This window comes from Malaclemys terrapin, chromosome 12 (genome assembly GCF_027887155.1).
Source record: "Malaclemys terrapin pileata isolate rMalTer1 chromosome 12, rMalTer1.hap1, whole genome shotgun sequence".
NCBI classification, from domain to species: domain Eukaryota; kingdom Metazoa; phylum Chordata; order Testudines; family Emydidae; genus Malaclemys; species Malaclemys terrapin.
The window spans coordinates 50,195,663-50,209,600 of NC_071516.1; the positions used below are offsets into that span (position 1 = coordinate 50,195,663).

A 13,938-nucleotide genomic window follows, 5' to 3' on the forward strand; every position below is an offset into this window, starting at 1 on the left:
GGGGGAATAGCTGAGGGTGGGGGCACTGCTGGAGGGAAGCTTGCAGCACTGGAGTCCTCCCTTCTCCTAGCTGCGGGCACTGCTCTGAGCTCACAGCCCAGCAACCCCCCCCCCCATAGATGGGGGCACTGTGGGGGGGAAGCTCGCAGCCCGGACCCACACACCCTGCCCCCTGGGGGCACTGCTGGGAGAAGCTTGCAACCCAGACATCCCTCCCCTGCTGGGGGAAGCTTAGAGCCCGGTCATCCCTCCCGCCGGAGGCACTACGGGGGAAAGTTCGCAACCCGGACCAGCCCCGCCCCCCCGGGGGCACTGCTGGGGGAAGCTCGCAGCCCGGAGATCCCGCCCCCACTGGGGACACTGTTGTGGGAAGCTCGCAGCTCGGACTCGCCCTTCCCCCGCGACTCCGTCAGTTTCGTTTTCACTTTTCAACTCGCACCATCATCCCCCCCGCCACGCGCCTCGGGCCCCCCAGCTCCGTCACGCATCCCCCAGCGACCCCCCCATGGCTGCGCTGCGGATCAGCCCCCAGGCCGAGGCCCAGGTGAGGGGGGGGGAACCTGGCTGGGGAAATATGGGGCGGGGGGGGAGCAGATTTATGTGGGGCCTGGTTGGGGGGTGGGTTGGAGGACACGGAGGGGGAGTGAGGCCGAGGGGTGCAGGAAAGGGAGGGCTGGAGGGTTCGGGGAGCCGGAAGGGGGGAGCTTGGCTGGGAGGCAGGGAAGGGGTGTTGGGCTGGGGGGCTCGGGGGAAGGGGGGTGCTGAGATGGGGGTTCTGGGGAGCTTGGGGGGAGCGGGGCTCGGGAGAAGGGAGGGGGTGCTGGATTGGGGGGCGAGGGGGAGCTGGGCTGGAGGGTTCATGGGACGGGGGTGCTGGGGGGCTCGGGGGCAGCTGGGCTGGGGGGTTCGTGGGAAGGGGGGAGTTGGCCTGGGGGACTCAGGGGACGGGAGGGGGTGCTGGATTGGGTGTCTGCCTGGGGAATTCGGGGTGCAGCTGGGGGTAGATGAGGGTGTCTGTGCCTCTCCCCAAGCCCAGGCCCTGCCCATCGCCCTGAGGGGGCAGCACGGTGACCCCAGTGGGGAGGTTTCCATGGGGCAGTAGGTTCCCAGGCCGGGGGGGAAGGGCCCCTCCACGCCCCATCACCAGCGCAGATGGGCCAGGGCCGGGCAGGTGGCCGGGGGGATCGGGTGTCGGGGGCTGGCGGGGTGCCCGGGGCGGGGGGCTGGCAGGGAGCCCAGGCTTGCTGGGGGCTGGCAGAGAGCCTGGGCGGGGGGAGGGGACGCGGAGGGCGTGTCCTGCTGGGACATTTGACCCCCCCCCCCCGAAATTTCTTTCCCTCCCGCAGGTGGATTCCTTCCGGACCCAGCTCTGCGCCCAGGTGAGACGCTGCAAGCTTCCCCCCAGCAGTGCCCCCAGCCAGTGGGAGGAGGGGACCCAGGGCTGTGAGCTTCCCCCCAGCAGTGACTCCCATACTGACCCTCTTCTCCCTCCCCCCAGGCTGAAGCGCTGGTTGGGACCCGGTTCCCCAGTAAGATAACTCAGTTGGATGCTTTCCTCAAGGTATATGGGGGGCAGGGAGGGGGTGGGAGGGGGAATGTGGGTTTGCCTGGGACACGGGGTGGGGGGATTTAAGGGGATCGTCAGGGGGCAGGGAGGGACATTAGAGGGTTTTGGGGGCAGAGGGTGGGAGGCAGATTTGGGGATGGGGCAAGAGGGTTTGGGGGAATGTGGGGGCTGGAAGGGGATTGGGGGGCTAGGTGGGGGAATTATGGGGGCTGCGAACAGGGTTGGTGGCTCAGGGGACGGGTGGGGGCATCATGGGGGGTGGGGAAAGTGGGGGACCAGGAGAGGGGGATTGGGGCAAGGGTGAAAGGTCACTCTGGGGGGCCCAGCTGCTCACCACCCCTCCCCGTCCCCCCAGGACCCGGCGCTGAACGTGGGGGACTTTGAGTCCCTGCGGGCCCCGCTCGACATCCCCATCCCCGACCCCGCCAAGGAGAAGGCAAAAGCCGAGCGCCGCAAGGTGAGCTGGGGGGACCCCAACATCGGGGGGAGCCCAACACGCTCCCCCGGCATGACAGCTGAGACTGGGGGGGGGGGAGTTGGGTCATAAGGGTCCCACAAACACACAGGTCAGATCTGGGGCTCTCTCCCTCCCTGCACCCCCATCTTCTCATTCTGTTCTTTTGGGGGGTTCACCGGATCGGGGGGTTCTACAGTTCCATCACCCCTCAAGGAAGGAGGGTGATTGGGGTGGGGGCTGAGACTTCTGCCCTACACCCCCATTTTCTCCTGTCCTTCTCCTCCGGGGCAGAAGGAAGAAAAGAAGGAAGAGAAGAAAGACGAGAAGAAGTCGGAGGAGGAGGATAAAGGTGAGTGGGGGGCCCAGAACTGGGGGGAGGGGCCTCCATTGACGGGGATTGGGCCCCTAGCCCCGCTGGTTCTGGGGGTCTGTGGGTCCGACCCCCCATTTGTCTGTCTTTCCCCAGCGCCCCCCTGTGGCCCCGTGAGCAGCAACGAGACGGTTGTGGGGCTGGTGAGCCGAGTGAAAGCTGAGATCCAGGGCGCCAAGGAGGAGCTGGGGCTGGTGAGTGTGAGACGGAGCCACAATATGACCCCGGCCTGGCCACCGTGCAACATGCACCCTGCATGACGCTCGTCCCCCGTGCGCACAACACGGCCCCGGCCAGGCCACCGTGCAACACACACCCTGCACGACGCTCGTCCCCCGTGCGCACAACACGACCCTGGACACTGCCACCGTGAAACACACACCCTGCACGATGCTCGTCCCCCGTGCGCACAACACGACCCTGGACACTGCCACCGTGAAACACACACCCTGCACGATGCTCGTCCCCCGTGCGCACAACACGGCCCCGGCCAGGCCACCGTGCAACATGCCCCGTGCACGACGCTCGTCCCCCATGCACACAACACGACCCTGGACACTGCCACCGTGAAACACACCCCCTGCAGGACGCTCGTCCCCTGTGCACACAATGTAAGAGGATGCACCACACGCCTAGGTAACACACCCAGCAGGTCCCATCCCCTCCAACAGGGCAGAAGGATACACACTCATGGTCTCTCTCGTCCCCAGGTCTCTGTCTGGGTTCAACTCCAGGTGCCCCGTATCGAAGACGGCAACAATTTTGGAGTCGCAGTCCAGGTGAGTGTCCCCCCTTCTCCAACCTGCCCCCCACTTACCCCCCCAGCTCATTAACCCCCCCTCTCTCCCTCCCCAGGAGAAGGTGTTTGAGCTGATGACGGGCTTGCGGACGAAGCTGGAAGGATTTCAGACCCAGATCTCCAAGTGAGTCCCAATTTTGGGGGGACCCCTTCCACCCCCAAATCCAAGCCAGGGACCCCTCCCACCCCCGTCCCATCAACTTGGTTAAAAGCAAAACAAAGAATCAACCAACCACCCACAAGAACCAAGAATATTCAAGGGCAAAACTGGCTGTTAAATGCAGGGGGAAAAGAGCTTGACAAATCCAAAGGAGTTAAATGCCAAAAACCCTTAAAAGGAAAAATTGGATTTTTTTTTTCACAAAAGCAAGGAATCGAAATGGCAACAAACTTCATTCAATGCAACCTTTTAAGCTCACAAAAATCCCCAAGGAAATTAAATCCCAAATGTTGCGCCCAATGCCGAGACATTTATTTAAAAAAAACAAGGAAATTAAATGTCCAAAATGCTCATTAAAAACAAGTGTCGTTTTTCCAACAAGCAGGAATTCAAATGCCACGTTTTGTGGAAATGCAAATTTTTAAGCTTGCCCCAAAAAGGAGGCAATTAAAACGACACCAATTTTGTTAATTTTTTTAATACTCTGCAAAAGAGAGGAAGTTTTAATGTAAAGGGGTGGGGGAGCTTTGTTCACAGCAAAACATTTAGGGTCATCAGGAACCAAGGACATTTTAATGCCTAAATAACTTCGTTCAATGGGAAAACGATGAGCATTGACTAGACGGAACATTTTAATGCAAAATCTTTGTGAGATGTGACATGTTAAGGTTGCAAAAAGACCATTTTGCATTTCACAGGTTGTTGTTTTTTCTTTTTCATTAACAATTAGAACGTTTGCATTTAACTAAGTTGTCGGCCTTTAAGTTTTGGTGGCCGTTTGGTTTGGTTTTTCGGAGAACTGAAAAATTTCCACTTAAATTTAATTTAAAAAAAACCTGTTTAAAAATCAAATTTGAGTTTATTTGGTTGTTTCTGCAGCCTTAAAGTTTTGCACTTCAAAGGGGTTTTCCATTAAAATTCTGTTTGTTTGCAAAGTACAGTTTGTCCATTTGAAATGTTTTCCCATTTGTTTTTCCAAGTTAAATTGGCCTTTAGTTTTATCCAAAACAATTGTTTCCTCAGTCCCTTTGCAGCCATGTTCTGAATTAAATGCAAAAATTTTAATTTGCAAAAGCCAAACTAAGGAAACTAAAATGCAAACAAACAAACAGGTATTTTCACACCCTCAGTACTTTCCCTTTTCTATGCATTAAAATTCCCTAATTTTGCAGGTTTATTTTTTTACTTTGCACATTTTCCTGCATTTAATTTTTGTTTCAGAACCATAAAACTTGCAATTCATAACATTTGTTTGTATTAAAAATTTCTCTCTACCAGCACACATTCTGTTTCTTTGCCCCCAAGCTTAAAATGTGCATTTTAAATTGCCTCCTATTTAAAACAATCTTATTTTGCATTTAGCAACCATTTGTGCATTACAATGATTTCGACTTCACAACCTTGATATTTGATATTTTAAGAAGTTTTACATTACAATTTTTCCTCTCCTTTGCAGCCTTCATATTTTGTAATTTAAAAAGGAAGTTAAAATGCACAGTGTCGGTAGATGCAAAAAACATTAAATGCAAAATGTGAAGGATGCAAAGGGGAAGGTTACTGTAAAAAAAATTGTTCAATGCAAACGTAAAGATTGGAAAAATATTTTGTGTGTTAATTTCCTCGTTATTGGAAATTAAAATTCTTGCACTTTAAAAAAAGTAAAAAACATTACATGCAAAATCTTTAAGCCACAATCCTACGAATATACATGTGCTTGACTTTACTCCTGGGTGTTAGTATCACGGGTAATAGACCTAACATTAAGCCCAGGTATATGTGTTTGTGGAATTAGCAACTGAATTTGCAATTTAAAAAAGCTGTGAAGAGTAAATGCAAAAATTGTTAAATGCAAAATTATCCTGCCCCCCCCCCCCCCCAAAGGAAATTAAATGCAATAAAACTTAGTTTCCACATAACATTTAAGCTTGAAAACTAGCAAAAAAAATAGTTAGTTTCCAGAATGCAAAAAATTTTTGTCAAATGCAAAACATTTTAGTTCATTATGTTTTTGTACGTGCAGTTCTGTGTTATGAATCGAATTTGAGGTCAGTACAAGGAGCCATAATACTTTGCAGGGACCAGTATTTGTGCACATTGAAATTCCTTGGTCACTGGTGTTCCCTCAAGATTGAAAATAAAATCGGAAATGCCAAATTTTTAATCTTGCAAAACCAAAGCCTCCCCCCAGGAAACGTAACAAGCCTAATGCTGCTCAATGCCAAATCAATGAACGCGGCCAAGAGGGTTTGAATGCAAATCCAACTTTGTTACCTGCAGATCGTTTCCTGGTTCAGGGGGGCGCGTTACATTTTCTGCAATTTTGTTAAGTTAGGAGGGTAGAAAACAAGGAAATTCTCACTGCCCCAAAACTTCATGACGGTCACACAGTGGAGAGATTGGGCTACCCTTGTAGGGGGAGCCGCCTGCAAGGCGCCCCCCGCAATGAGAGCCCCCTGCTCGTCCTTCCTCACCCCCAATTTGGGGCTTCAGCTCTGACTTCTGATTCCCCCGCCACACATAGGTATTTTTCCGAGAGAGGCGACGCAGTGGCTAAAGCGGCCAAAAATCCTCACGTGGTGAGTGTCTGGGATGGGTGCAGCCGCCCGGACGCCTGGGTTCCCTGCTGTGCGGGAGAGGGGGTGCCCAGACACCAGGGTTCTCCACTGTGTGGGAGGGGGGGGGGCGCCCTGATGCCAGGATTCTCCACTGTGCGGGGGAGGTGTGGGGGTGCCCGGACACCAGGGTTCCCCACTGCACAGGAGGGGGACTGCCCGGAAGCCTGGGTTCCCAGCAGGGGCTCTGGGACACCAGGGATGGTGGGGGAGACACTGGGCCCCTCATTTCCCTGGTTCTGCCCCCCGCAGGGTGATTACCGGCAGCTGGTGCACGAATTGGACGAGGCGCAATACGCTGAGATCCGGCTGATGGTGATGGAAATCCGGAACCTCTACGTGAGTGGGGGGGTGGGGGGAATCAGAGGGTTCGGCCAGGGGGATTGAGGGGAATAGCTGGGAGAGTGCAGTGAATGGGGAGGGGGGGCAGCTTCTCTTCTGTGTTGTAACCCCGTCCCCCCACTTCTCCCCTTAACCCCCATTCCACTCTCAGGCTGCCCCGGCCTCAGCCATCTGGGAAGGGAGAGACAGCCGAGTTGGGGGGCTTTTCTGGGGGGGAGCGGGTTTGGGGGGTGAAGGCCAACATTAATGGACCCCAGAAGACCTGGATCCCCCAGGGTAGGACTTGTGGGGGACAGAGGTGAACCCCTAATTTAGCCTCACCCCTAGAAGCCGGCAGCACCCCAATCCTAGACCGACTCCCCCATCTCCTCCCACCCCCAGGCCATTCTCTATGACATCGTGGTCAAGAACTTCGAGAAGATCAAGAAGCCACGGGGCGAAACCAAGGGCATGATCTACTGAGCGACCTTTCACCTCTGGCCTCCACTAATCGCAGGGCGGGTTGGGAAGAGAGGCAAAGGCGGGACTTCCTGTCGTGCCACCTGCTGCTGATCAGAAAAATAGAGCTTTAGGGGTTTCGCGGCCAGTTTTGATTTAAAAAAAAAAAAAAAAAAAAGGCAACAAAATGCCAAAAATTTGCAAAATGGAAAATGTTCGAGGTTGTTGGGAAATTAAGGAAATGAAACTTTGTTTGCCAGAAAAGGAAACTGAACGGCCCAAAACAGACCTGGGAAATCATTTTCAAGATGCAAAAAAAACTTAAAAAAAAAAAAAAAAAAAAGGAAATTGAGCAGCAAAAAAATGAAAGGACGAGATCTGCTGGCGACACAGTCTCTGCCCCCAAGTCTGCGTGAAATGGCAAAAATTCAGCCTGGCCCCAGTGAAGAAAAGCCGTAAACGAGCATGATTCAGTACGACGAGCGTCATGAAATGGAAACCATGAATGTCAAAACAAATCCCGGGACTAGAAATCCAACCCACCGCCTTACAGGGAAGATTTTGCCCCCACAAGTTCAGGTTTTTGGCATTTTAATTCTTTATTTTGTCCTTTTCGCAACTAGTTTTGCCTTATGTTCCTTAGCGGTTTAAGGAGTTGCAATAAAATAAAATTAATGAATTGAAAGCAAATGGCCCCAAATTCTGTAGGGTCTGAGGTCGGTGGTGACATTTCCTTGGGGTTTTTACGGTCATATTTTGCATGTCAGGAGGTTTGGGGCATTGAATGGCCTTCAGTTTTTTGCCGTCCGACACTCATCGCTTAGGGGAAGGAGGATGCTGGGAAAACGACAGAACAATCAGGTGCCGAAAAGGAAAAATAAAAATAATCCAAAAGGAAATTAAAGGCCAAAATAAAAAACTTTGTGAAATCTGCAAAAACGTAGCCAACAAAGGGACCTAAATGTAGCATTTGGGGGCTGATGGGAGGAGTCTGGGCTCATTGGGGGAGGGGAATGGGTGGAATAAATATAAAGCAATCAGTGAAAGTCAGCTGAGTCTTCACTTGGGCCAGCCAATGGGGGCATGCCATTGTTCCAAGCAGTCCAATCAGAATACAGCCCTGGTTTCCCCAGGCCAGCCAATAGGGTCCCTCAGGCACTGCCATTGGCGACAGACACCAGCCGGGCGATCTCTGTGTTGAGGTGCTGATTGGTCCAGTCCCGTCTGATGTCATCAAGGTGGGCGTCGAAGTCGACCAATTGGGTGTGAGCTTTAGCCTCCAGCAGGGACTTACAAATGTGGCGGGAGGATTCCCAGTCGTGCCACATGACTCTGAAAGAGACAGGAGGGGGTGAGGTAAGTCCCGAACGCCTGGGTCCCATCCCTGGTCACCCTTAGGGCTGGGAGCGTGGGGTGGGCACTGTCCCGGACGCCTGGGTCCCATCCCCGGTCACCCTGAGGGTTGGGAGCATGGGGTGGGGGGCGCCGTCCTGGACGCCTGGGTCCCATCCTTGGTCACCTTGAGGGCTGGGAGTGTGGGGGGTGACATCCTGAACGCCTGGGTCCCATCCTCGGTAACCCTGAGGGGTGGGCATCGTGGGGGCACCATCCCAGACTCCTGGGTCCCATTCCCAGGGATTGGGTAGCATGGGGGGCCCATGGCAGGTTTTGGGGGAACCCCACTCACAGGTTCTTGTCCTTGGGGAGCCAGTGCCGATCCCGCTGCTCCAGCACAACAACGGGGGGCACGCGGGGGTTCTGGGTCAGTTTCCGGTTATCCAGCTGGGGGGAAGGAGAAGGGGGACAGTTGGGGGGGCACGCTGGGAAGACCCCCCAACCACCCTCCAAATGTCAATCACAGCCCCCCACCCTCTGTAGGCACCCCCATGGGGTCCCTGATCACAGCCCCACACACACACCCTGCCCCTAGGGGGCCCACTCCAGCCCCCCAAAACCCCAGATCTCACCATGATCAATACAGCACCCTCAGAGAGCTCAGCCAGGCGTCCAGCCATCTTCAGAGCCAGGGGGGTGGGGCTACATGGGGGGGGCAGGAGAGATGTCAGGGGGGAATGGGGACCCCCTCCCTGCCCCCCTGGGGACCCCTAAAGTTACCTCATGTCGTCCAGCCCGGCATTGGCCTGGTAGTACCCAGCCACCAGCAGGTTAGAGCGAGATGCCCACAGATCAACCTGGGGAGAGGGAAGAGGTTGAAAGGGGAGCGTGCCCCATACAGCGCCCCCCTGCTGCCCCACACGGAGCCCCCCACACGGAGCCCCCAACAGCCACTGCAGCCTGGCGCCCCCAGCCCCCCCACCCCATAGGGAGCCCCCCTGCCCAGCCCCGACCACCCCCTGCCCCACAGTGCCCCCTGCTGCCCACCTGGTTCAGAGCCACCTCCAGCATGACGCTGAGAGCCAAGTTGCTGTGGAAAAGGGGGACGCAGTCGGTGAGGAACAGACACTGGGGGGGGCCCCCCCGGCGCCCCAGGAGCAGCCCATTGACAGCGGCGTGGGGGTGCCGGGCGGCGTGGAGGCACATCTTAGCATAGGCCTGGGTGGAGACCTCCACCTCGCCCATTCTGCCAGGCAGCAAAGGGTTAACACAGCCGGTGCCCCTCACTCTCGACCCGCAGCCCCCCACTAGCCCAGCCCTGCCCCCCAGTCCTCCCAACCTGCAGCCCCCACTAGCCCAGCCCTACCCCCCCAGTCCTCCCGACCCGCAGCCCCCCACTAGCCCGGCCCTGCCCCCCAGTCCTCCCGATCCGCAGCCCCCCGCTAGCCCGGCCCTGCCCCCCAGTCCTCCCGACCCGCAGCCCTCCCACTAGCCCAGCCCTGCCCCGCCCCCCAGTCCTCCCGACCCGCAGCCCCCGCACTAGCCCGGCCCTGCCCCCCCAGTCCTCCCGACCCGCAGCCCCCGCACTAGCCCAGCCCTGCCCCCCAGTCCTCCCAACCTGCAGCCCCCACTAGCCCAGCCCTACCCCCCCAGTCCTCCCAATCCGCAGCCCCCCCGCTAGCCCGGCCCTGCCCCCCAGTCCTCCCAACCCGCAGCCCCCCGCTAGCCCGGCCCTGCCCCCCAGTCCTCCCGACCCGCAGCACCCCCCGCTAGCCCAGCCCTGCCCCCCAGTGCTCCCGACCCGCAGCCCCCCGCTAGCCCGGCCCTGCCCCCCAGTCCTCCCGACCCGCAGCCCCCGCACTAGCCCAGCCCTGCCCCCCCCCCAGTCCTCCCGACCCGCAGCCCCCCACTAGCCCAGCCCTGCCCCCCCAGTCCTCCCGACCCGCAGCCCCCCCGCTAGCCCGGCCCTGCCCCCCAGTCCTCCCGACCCGCAGCCCCCCGCTAGCCCGGCCCTGCCCCCCCAGTCCTCCCGACCCGCAGCCCCCCGCTAGCCCAGCCCGGCCCTGCCCCCCCCAGTCCTCCCGACCCGCAGCCCCCCGCTAGCCCGGCCCTGCCCCCCCAGTCCTCCCGACCCGCAGCCCCCCACTAGCCCAGCCCTGCCCCCCAGTCCTCCCGATCCGCAGCCCCCCGCTAGCCCGGCCCTGCCCCCCAGTCCTCCCGACCCGCAGCCCCCGCACTAGCCCGGCCCTGCCCCCCAGTCCTCCCGACCCGCAGCCCCCCACTAGCCCAGCCCTGCCCCCCAGTCCTCCCGATCCGCAGCCCCCCGCTAGCCCGGCCCTGCCCCCCAGTCCTCCCGACCCGCAGCCCTCCCACTAGCCCAGCCCTGCCCCCCAGTCCTCCCGACCCGCAGCCCCCGCACTAGCCCAGCCCTGCCCCCCAGTCCTCCCAACCTGCAGCCCCCACTAGCCCAGCCCTACCCCCCCAGTCCTCCCGATCCGCAGCCCCCCGCTAGCCCAGCCCTGCCCCCCAGTCCTCCCGACCCGCAGCCCCCGCACTAGCCCGGCCCTGCTCCCCCCCCCCCAGTCCTCCCGACCCGCAGCCCCCGCACTAGCCCAGCCCTGCCCCCCCCCCCCAGTCCTCCCGACCCGCAGCCCCCGCACTAGCCCGGCCCTGCCCCCCCCCCCCAGTCCTCCCGACCCGCAGCCCCCCACTAGCCCGGCCCTGCCCCCCCCCAGTCCTCCCGACCCGCAGCCCCCCGCGCTAGCCCAGCCCTGCCCCCCCCAGTCCTCCCGACCCGCAGCCCCCGCACTAGCCCGGCCCTGCCCCCCCCAGTCCTCCCGACCCGCAGCCCCCGCACTAGCCCAGCCCTGCCCCCCAGTCCTCCCAACCTGCAGCCCCCACTAGCCCAGCCCTACCCCCCAGTCCTCCCGATCCGCAGCCCCCCCGCTAGCCCAGCCCTGCCCCCCAGTCCTCCCGACCCGCAGCCCCCGCACTAGCCCGGCCCTCTCCCCACCCCCAGTCCTCCCGACCCGCAGCCCCCGCACTAGCCCAGCCCTGCCCCCACCCCCCCCAGTCCTCCCGACCCGCAGCCCCCGCACTAGCCCGGCCCTGCCCCCCCCCAGTCCTCCCGACCCGCAGCCCCCCACTAGCCCCGGCCCTGCCCCCCCCAGTCCTCCCGACCCGCAGCCCCCCGCGCTAGCCCAGCCCTGCCCCCCCCAGTCCTCCCGACCCGCAGCCCCCCCACTAGCCCGGCCCTGCCCCCCAGTCCTCCCGACCCGCAGCCCCCCGCTAGCCCGGCCCCCCCCAGTGCTCCCGACCCGCAGCCCCCCGCTAGCCCGGCCCTGCCCCCCCAGTCCTCCCGACCCGCAGCCCCCCCGCTAGCCCAGCCCGGCCCTGCCCCCCCCAGTCCTCCCGACCCGCAGCCCCCCGCTAGCCCGGCCCTGCCCCCCCCAGTCCTCCCGACCCGCAGCCCCCCACTAGCCCAGCCCTGCCCCCCAGTCCTCCCGATCCGCAGCCCCCCGCTAGCCCGGCCCCTGCCCCCCAGTCCTCCCGACCCGCAGCCCTCCCACTAGCCCAGCCCTGCCCCCCCCCCCAGTCCTCCCGACCCGCAGCCCCCGCACTAGCCCGGCCCTGCCCCCCCCAGTCCTCCCGACCCGCAGCCCCCGCACTAGCCCAGCCCTGCCCCCCAGTCCTCCCAACCTGCAGCCCCCACTAGCCCAGCCCTACCCCCCCAGTCCTCCCGATCCGCAGCCCCCCGCTAGCCCGGCCCTGCCCCCCAGTCCTCCCGACCCGCAGCCCCCGCACTAGCCCGGCCCTGCCCCCCCCCCCAGTCCTCCCGACCCGCAGCCCCCGCACTAGCCCAGCCCTGCCCCCACCCCCCCAGTCCTCCCGACCCGCAGCCCCCGCACTAGCCCGGCCCTGCCCGCCCAGTCCTCCCGACCCGCAGCCCCCCCACTAGCCCGGCCCTGCCCCCCCCAGTCCTCCCGACCCGCAGCCCCCCCGCTAGCCCGGCCCTGCCCCCCAGTCCTCCCCGACCCGCAGCCCCCCGCTAGCCCGGCCCTGCCCCCCCAGTGCTCCCGACCCGCAGCCCCCCGCTAGCCCGGCCCCTGCCCCCCCCAGTCCTCCAGACCCGCAGCCCCCCGCTAGCCCAGCCCGGCCCTGCCCCCCCCAGTCCTCCCGACCCGCAGCCCCCCGCTAGCCCGGCCCTGCCCCCCCCAGTCCTCCCGACCCGCAGCCCCCCGCTAGTCCAGCCCTGCCCCCCCCCAGTCCTCCCGACCCGCAGCCCCCGCACTAGCCCGGCCCTGCCCCCCAGTCCTCCCGACCCGCAGCCCCCCGCGCTAGCCCGGCCCAGCCCTGCCCCCCAGTCCTCCCGACCCGCAGCCCCCCGCTAGTCCAGCCCTACCCCCCCAGTCCTCCCGACCCGCAGCCCCCCACTAGCCCAGCCCTGCCCCCCAGTCCTCCCGACCCGCAGCCCCCGCACTAGCCCGGCCCTGCCCCCCCCCCCCAGTCCTCCCGACCCGCAGCCCCCCACTAGCCCGGCCCTGCCCCCCCCAGTCCTCCCGACCGCAGCCCCCCCGCTAGCCCGGCCCTGCCCCCCAGTCCTCCCGACCCGCAGCCCCCCGCTAGCCCGGCCCTGCCCCCCCCAGTTGCTCCCGACCCGCAGCCCCCCGCTAGCCCGGCCCTGCCCCCCCAGTCCTCCCGACCCGCAGCCCCCCGCTAGCCCAGCCCGGCCCTGCCCCCCCCAGTCCTCCCGACCCGCAGCCCCCCGCTAGCCCGGCCCTGCCCCCCCAGTCCTCCCGACCCGCAGCCCCCCGCTAGCCCAGCCCGGCCCTGCCCCCCCCAGTCCTCCCGACCCGCAGCCCCCCACTAGCCCAGCCCTGCCCCCCAAGTCCTCCCGACCCGCAGCCCCCCACTAGCCCAGCCCTACCCCCCCAGTCCTCCCGACCCGCAGCCCCCCACTAGCCCAACCCTGCCCCCCAGTCCTCCCGACCCGCAGCCCCCCCGCTAGCCCGGCCCTGCCCCCCCAGTCCTCCCGACCCGCAGCCCCCCGCACTAGTCCGGCCCTGCCCCCCAGTCCTCCCGACCCGCAGCCCCCCACTAGCCCAGCCCTGCCCCCCCAGTCCTCCCGACCCGCAGCCCCCCACTAGCCCAGCCCTGCCCCCCCAGTCCTCCCGACACGCAGCCCCCCCCCCTAGCCCGCCCTGGGCTCTCACCTTCCCCCTGCACTGAGCCCCCCCAGGATATTGCTTGTCAGGGTCCCCACAGCTGCCCCCCTCGCCCTCTGATTGGCTGACTACAGACCAATCGCGTCTCGAGTGTGTGTGCTTTGCTTCTCTGGGTCCTGATTGGCCAGTGCGCCCTCCCCACAAGGGCATGGGGCCGCTGCTGTCTTCGCCGATTGGCCGAGTGCTGCCCCCATCCCGAACGTGCCCCCCCAGGTCCTCCAGAGCCATAGAGGCGGCGCCTAGAGCGGCCCCAGGAGCAGCAGAACCCGGAAAAGACATATCCCTGCCCCATGGGGAGGGGCTACGGGGCGTTACCCACCATGCCCTGGGGCACATGTTAAAAGGCGGGGGCGGGGCACAATTGGCTAGGCTCAAAGGGGGATGACAGGGCGCTACCCATGATGCCCTGGGGCACAGATGCTAATCAAAGGGCCACGGTGCTTTCCCCACAATGCCCCTGGGGCTAGGGGCCGAGGGTCCTGTTCCCCACAATGCCCCAGGGCCGGGAGCCAGGTGCCGAAGGGCCCATTCCCACAATGCCCCGGGGCCAGGCGCTAAGGGGCCCCTTCCCTACAACACCCTGGGGGGGCAGACGCCGAGGGGCCCGTTCCCACAATGCCCCAGGGCCGAGGG

At 62.5% G+C, this 13,938-nt stretch overlaps 2 protein-coding genes across 3 annotated transcripts; one reads left to right on the forward strand and one right to left on the reverse strand.

Moving 5' to 3' along the window:
* The first annotated feature begins 207 nt into the window (after positions 1-207).
* On the forward strand, positions 208-7,424 carry PSME1 (proteasome activator subunit 1). 2 transcript variants are annotated; one of them, XM_054045578.1, is made up of 11 exons: positions 211-544; positions 1,347-1,379; positions 1,499-1,561; positions 1,923-2,024; positions 2,316-2,373; positions 2,491-2,588; positions 3,105-3,173; positions 3,250-3,317; positions 5,875-5,929; positions 6,218-6,304; positions 6,689-7,424. In XM_054045578.1, exons 1-11 carry the CDS (start codon positions 506-508, stop codon positions 6,767-6,769), a joined length of 753 nt encoding a protein of 250 aa, XP_053901553.1. In that variant the 5' UTR covers positions 211-505; the 3' UTR covers positions 6,770-7,424. The 2 variants fall into 2 exon arrangements, with proteins under 2 accessions (XP_053901554.1, XP_053901553.1); XM_054045579.1 differs by lacking the exon at positions 1,347-1,379 and having other exon boundaries at positions 208-544.
* Positions 6,914-13,374, reverse strand: EMC9 (ER membrane protein complex subunit 9). The gene is made up of 6 exons (XM_054045580.1): positions 13,294-13,374; positions 9,128-9,326; positions 8,861-8,937; positions 8,713-8,782; positions 8,433-8,527; positions 6,914-8,077 (listed from the first exon to the last, which is right to left on the reverse strand). The coding sequence occupies exons 2-6, from the start codon at positions 9,323-9,325 to the stop codon at positions 7,897-7,899; spliced, it is 621 nt and encodes a 206-aa protein (XP_053901555.1). The 5' UTR covers position 9,326; positions 13,294-13,374; the 3' UTR covers positions 6,914-7,896.
* Between the last annotated feature and the right edge of the window lie 564 nt (positions 13,375-13,938).

Excerpts from the sequence above, each read along its gene's own strand:
- PSME1 (XM_054045578.1), top strand. The coding sequence starts at position 506 with ATGGCTGCGCTGCGGATCAGCCCCCAGGCCGAGGCCCAG. Across the intron at positions 545-1,346 it reads GCCCCCAGGCCGAGGCCCAG|GTGGATTCCTTCCGGACCCA; the intron begins GTGAGGGGGGGG and ends TCCCTCCCGCAG. Across the intron at positions 1,562-1,922 it reads AGTTGGATGCTTTCCTCAAG|GACCCGGCGCTGAACGTGGG; the intron begins GTATATGGGGGG and ends CCGTCCCCCCAG.
- EMC9 (XM_054045580.1), bottom strand. The coding sequence starts at position 9,325 with ATGGGCGAGGTGGAGGTCTCCACCCAGGCCTATGCTAAGATGTGCCTC. Across the intron at positions 8,938-9,127 it reads TGGAGGTGGCTCTGAACCAG|GTTGATCTGTGGGCATCTCG; the intron begins GTGGGCAGCAGG and ends CCCTCTCCCCAG. Across the intron at positions 8,783-8,860 it reads GCCGGGCTGGACGACATGAG|CCCCACCCCCCTGGCTCTGA; the intron begins GTAACTTTAGGG and ends CCCCCCATGTAG.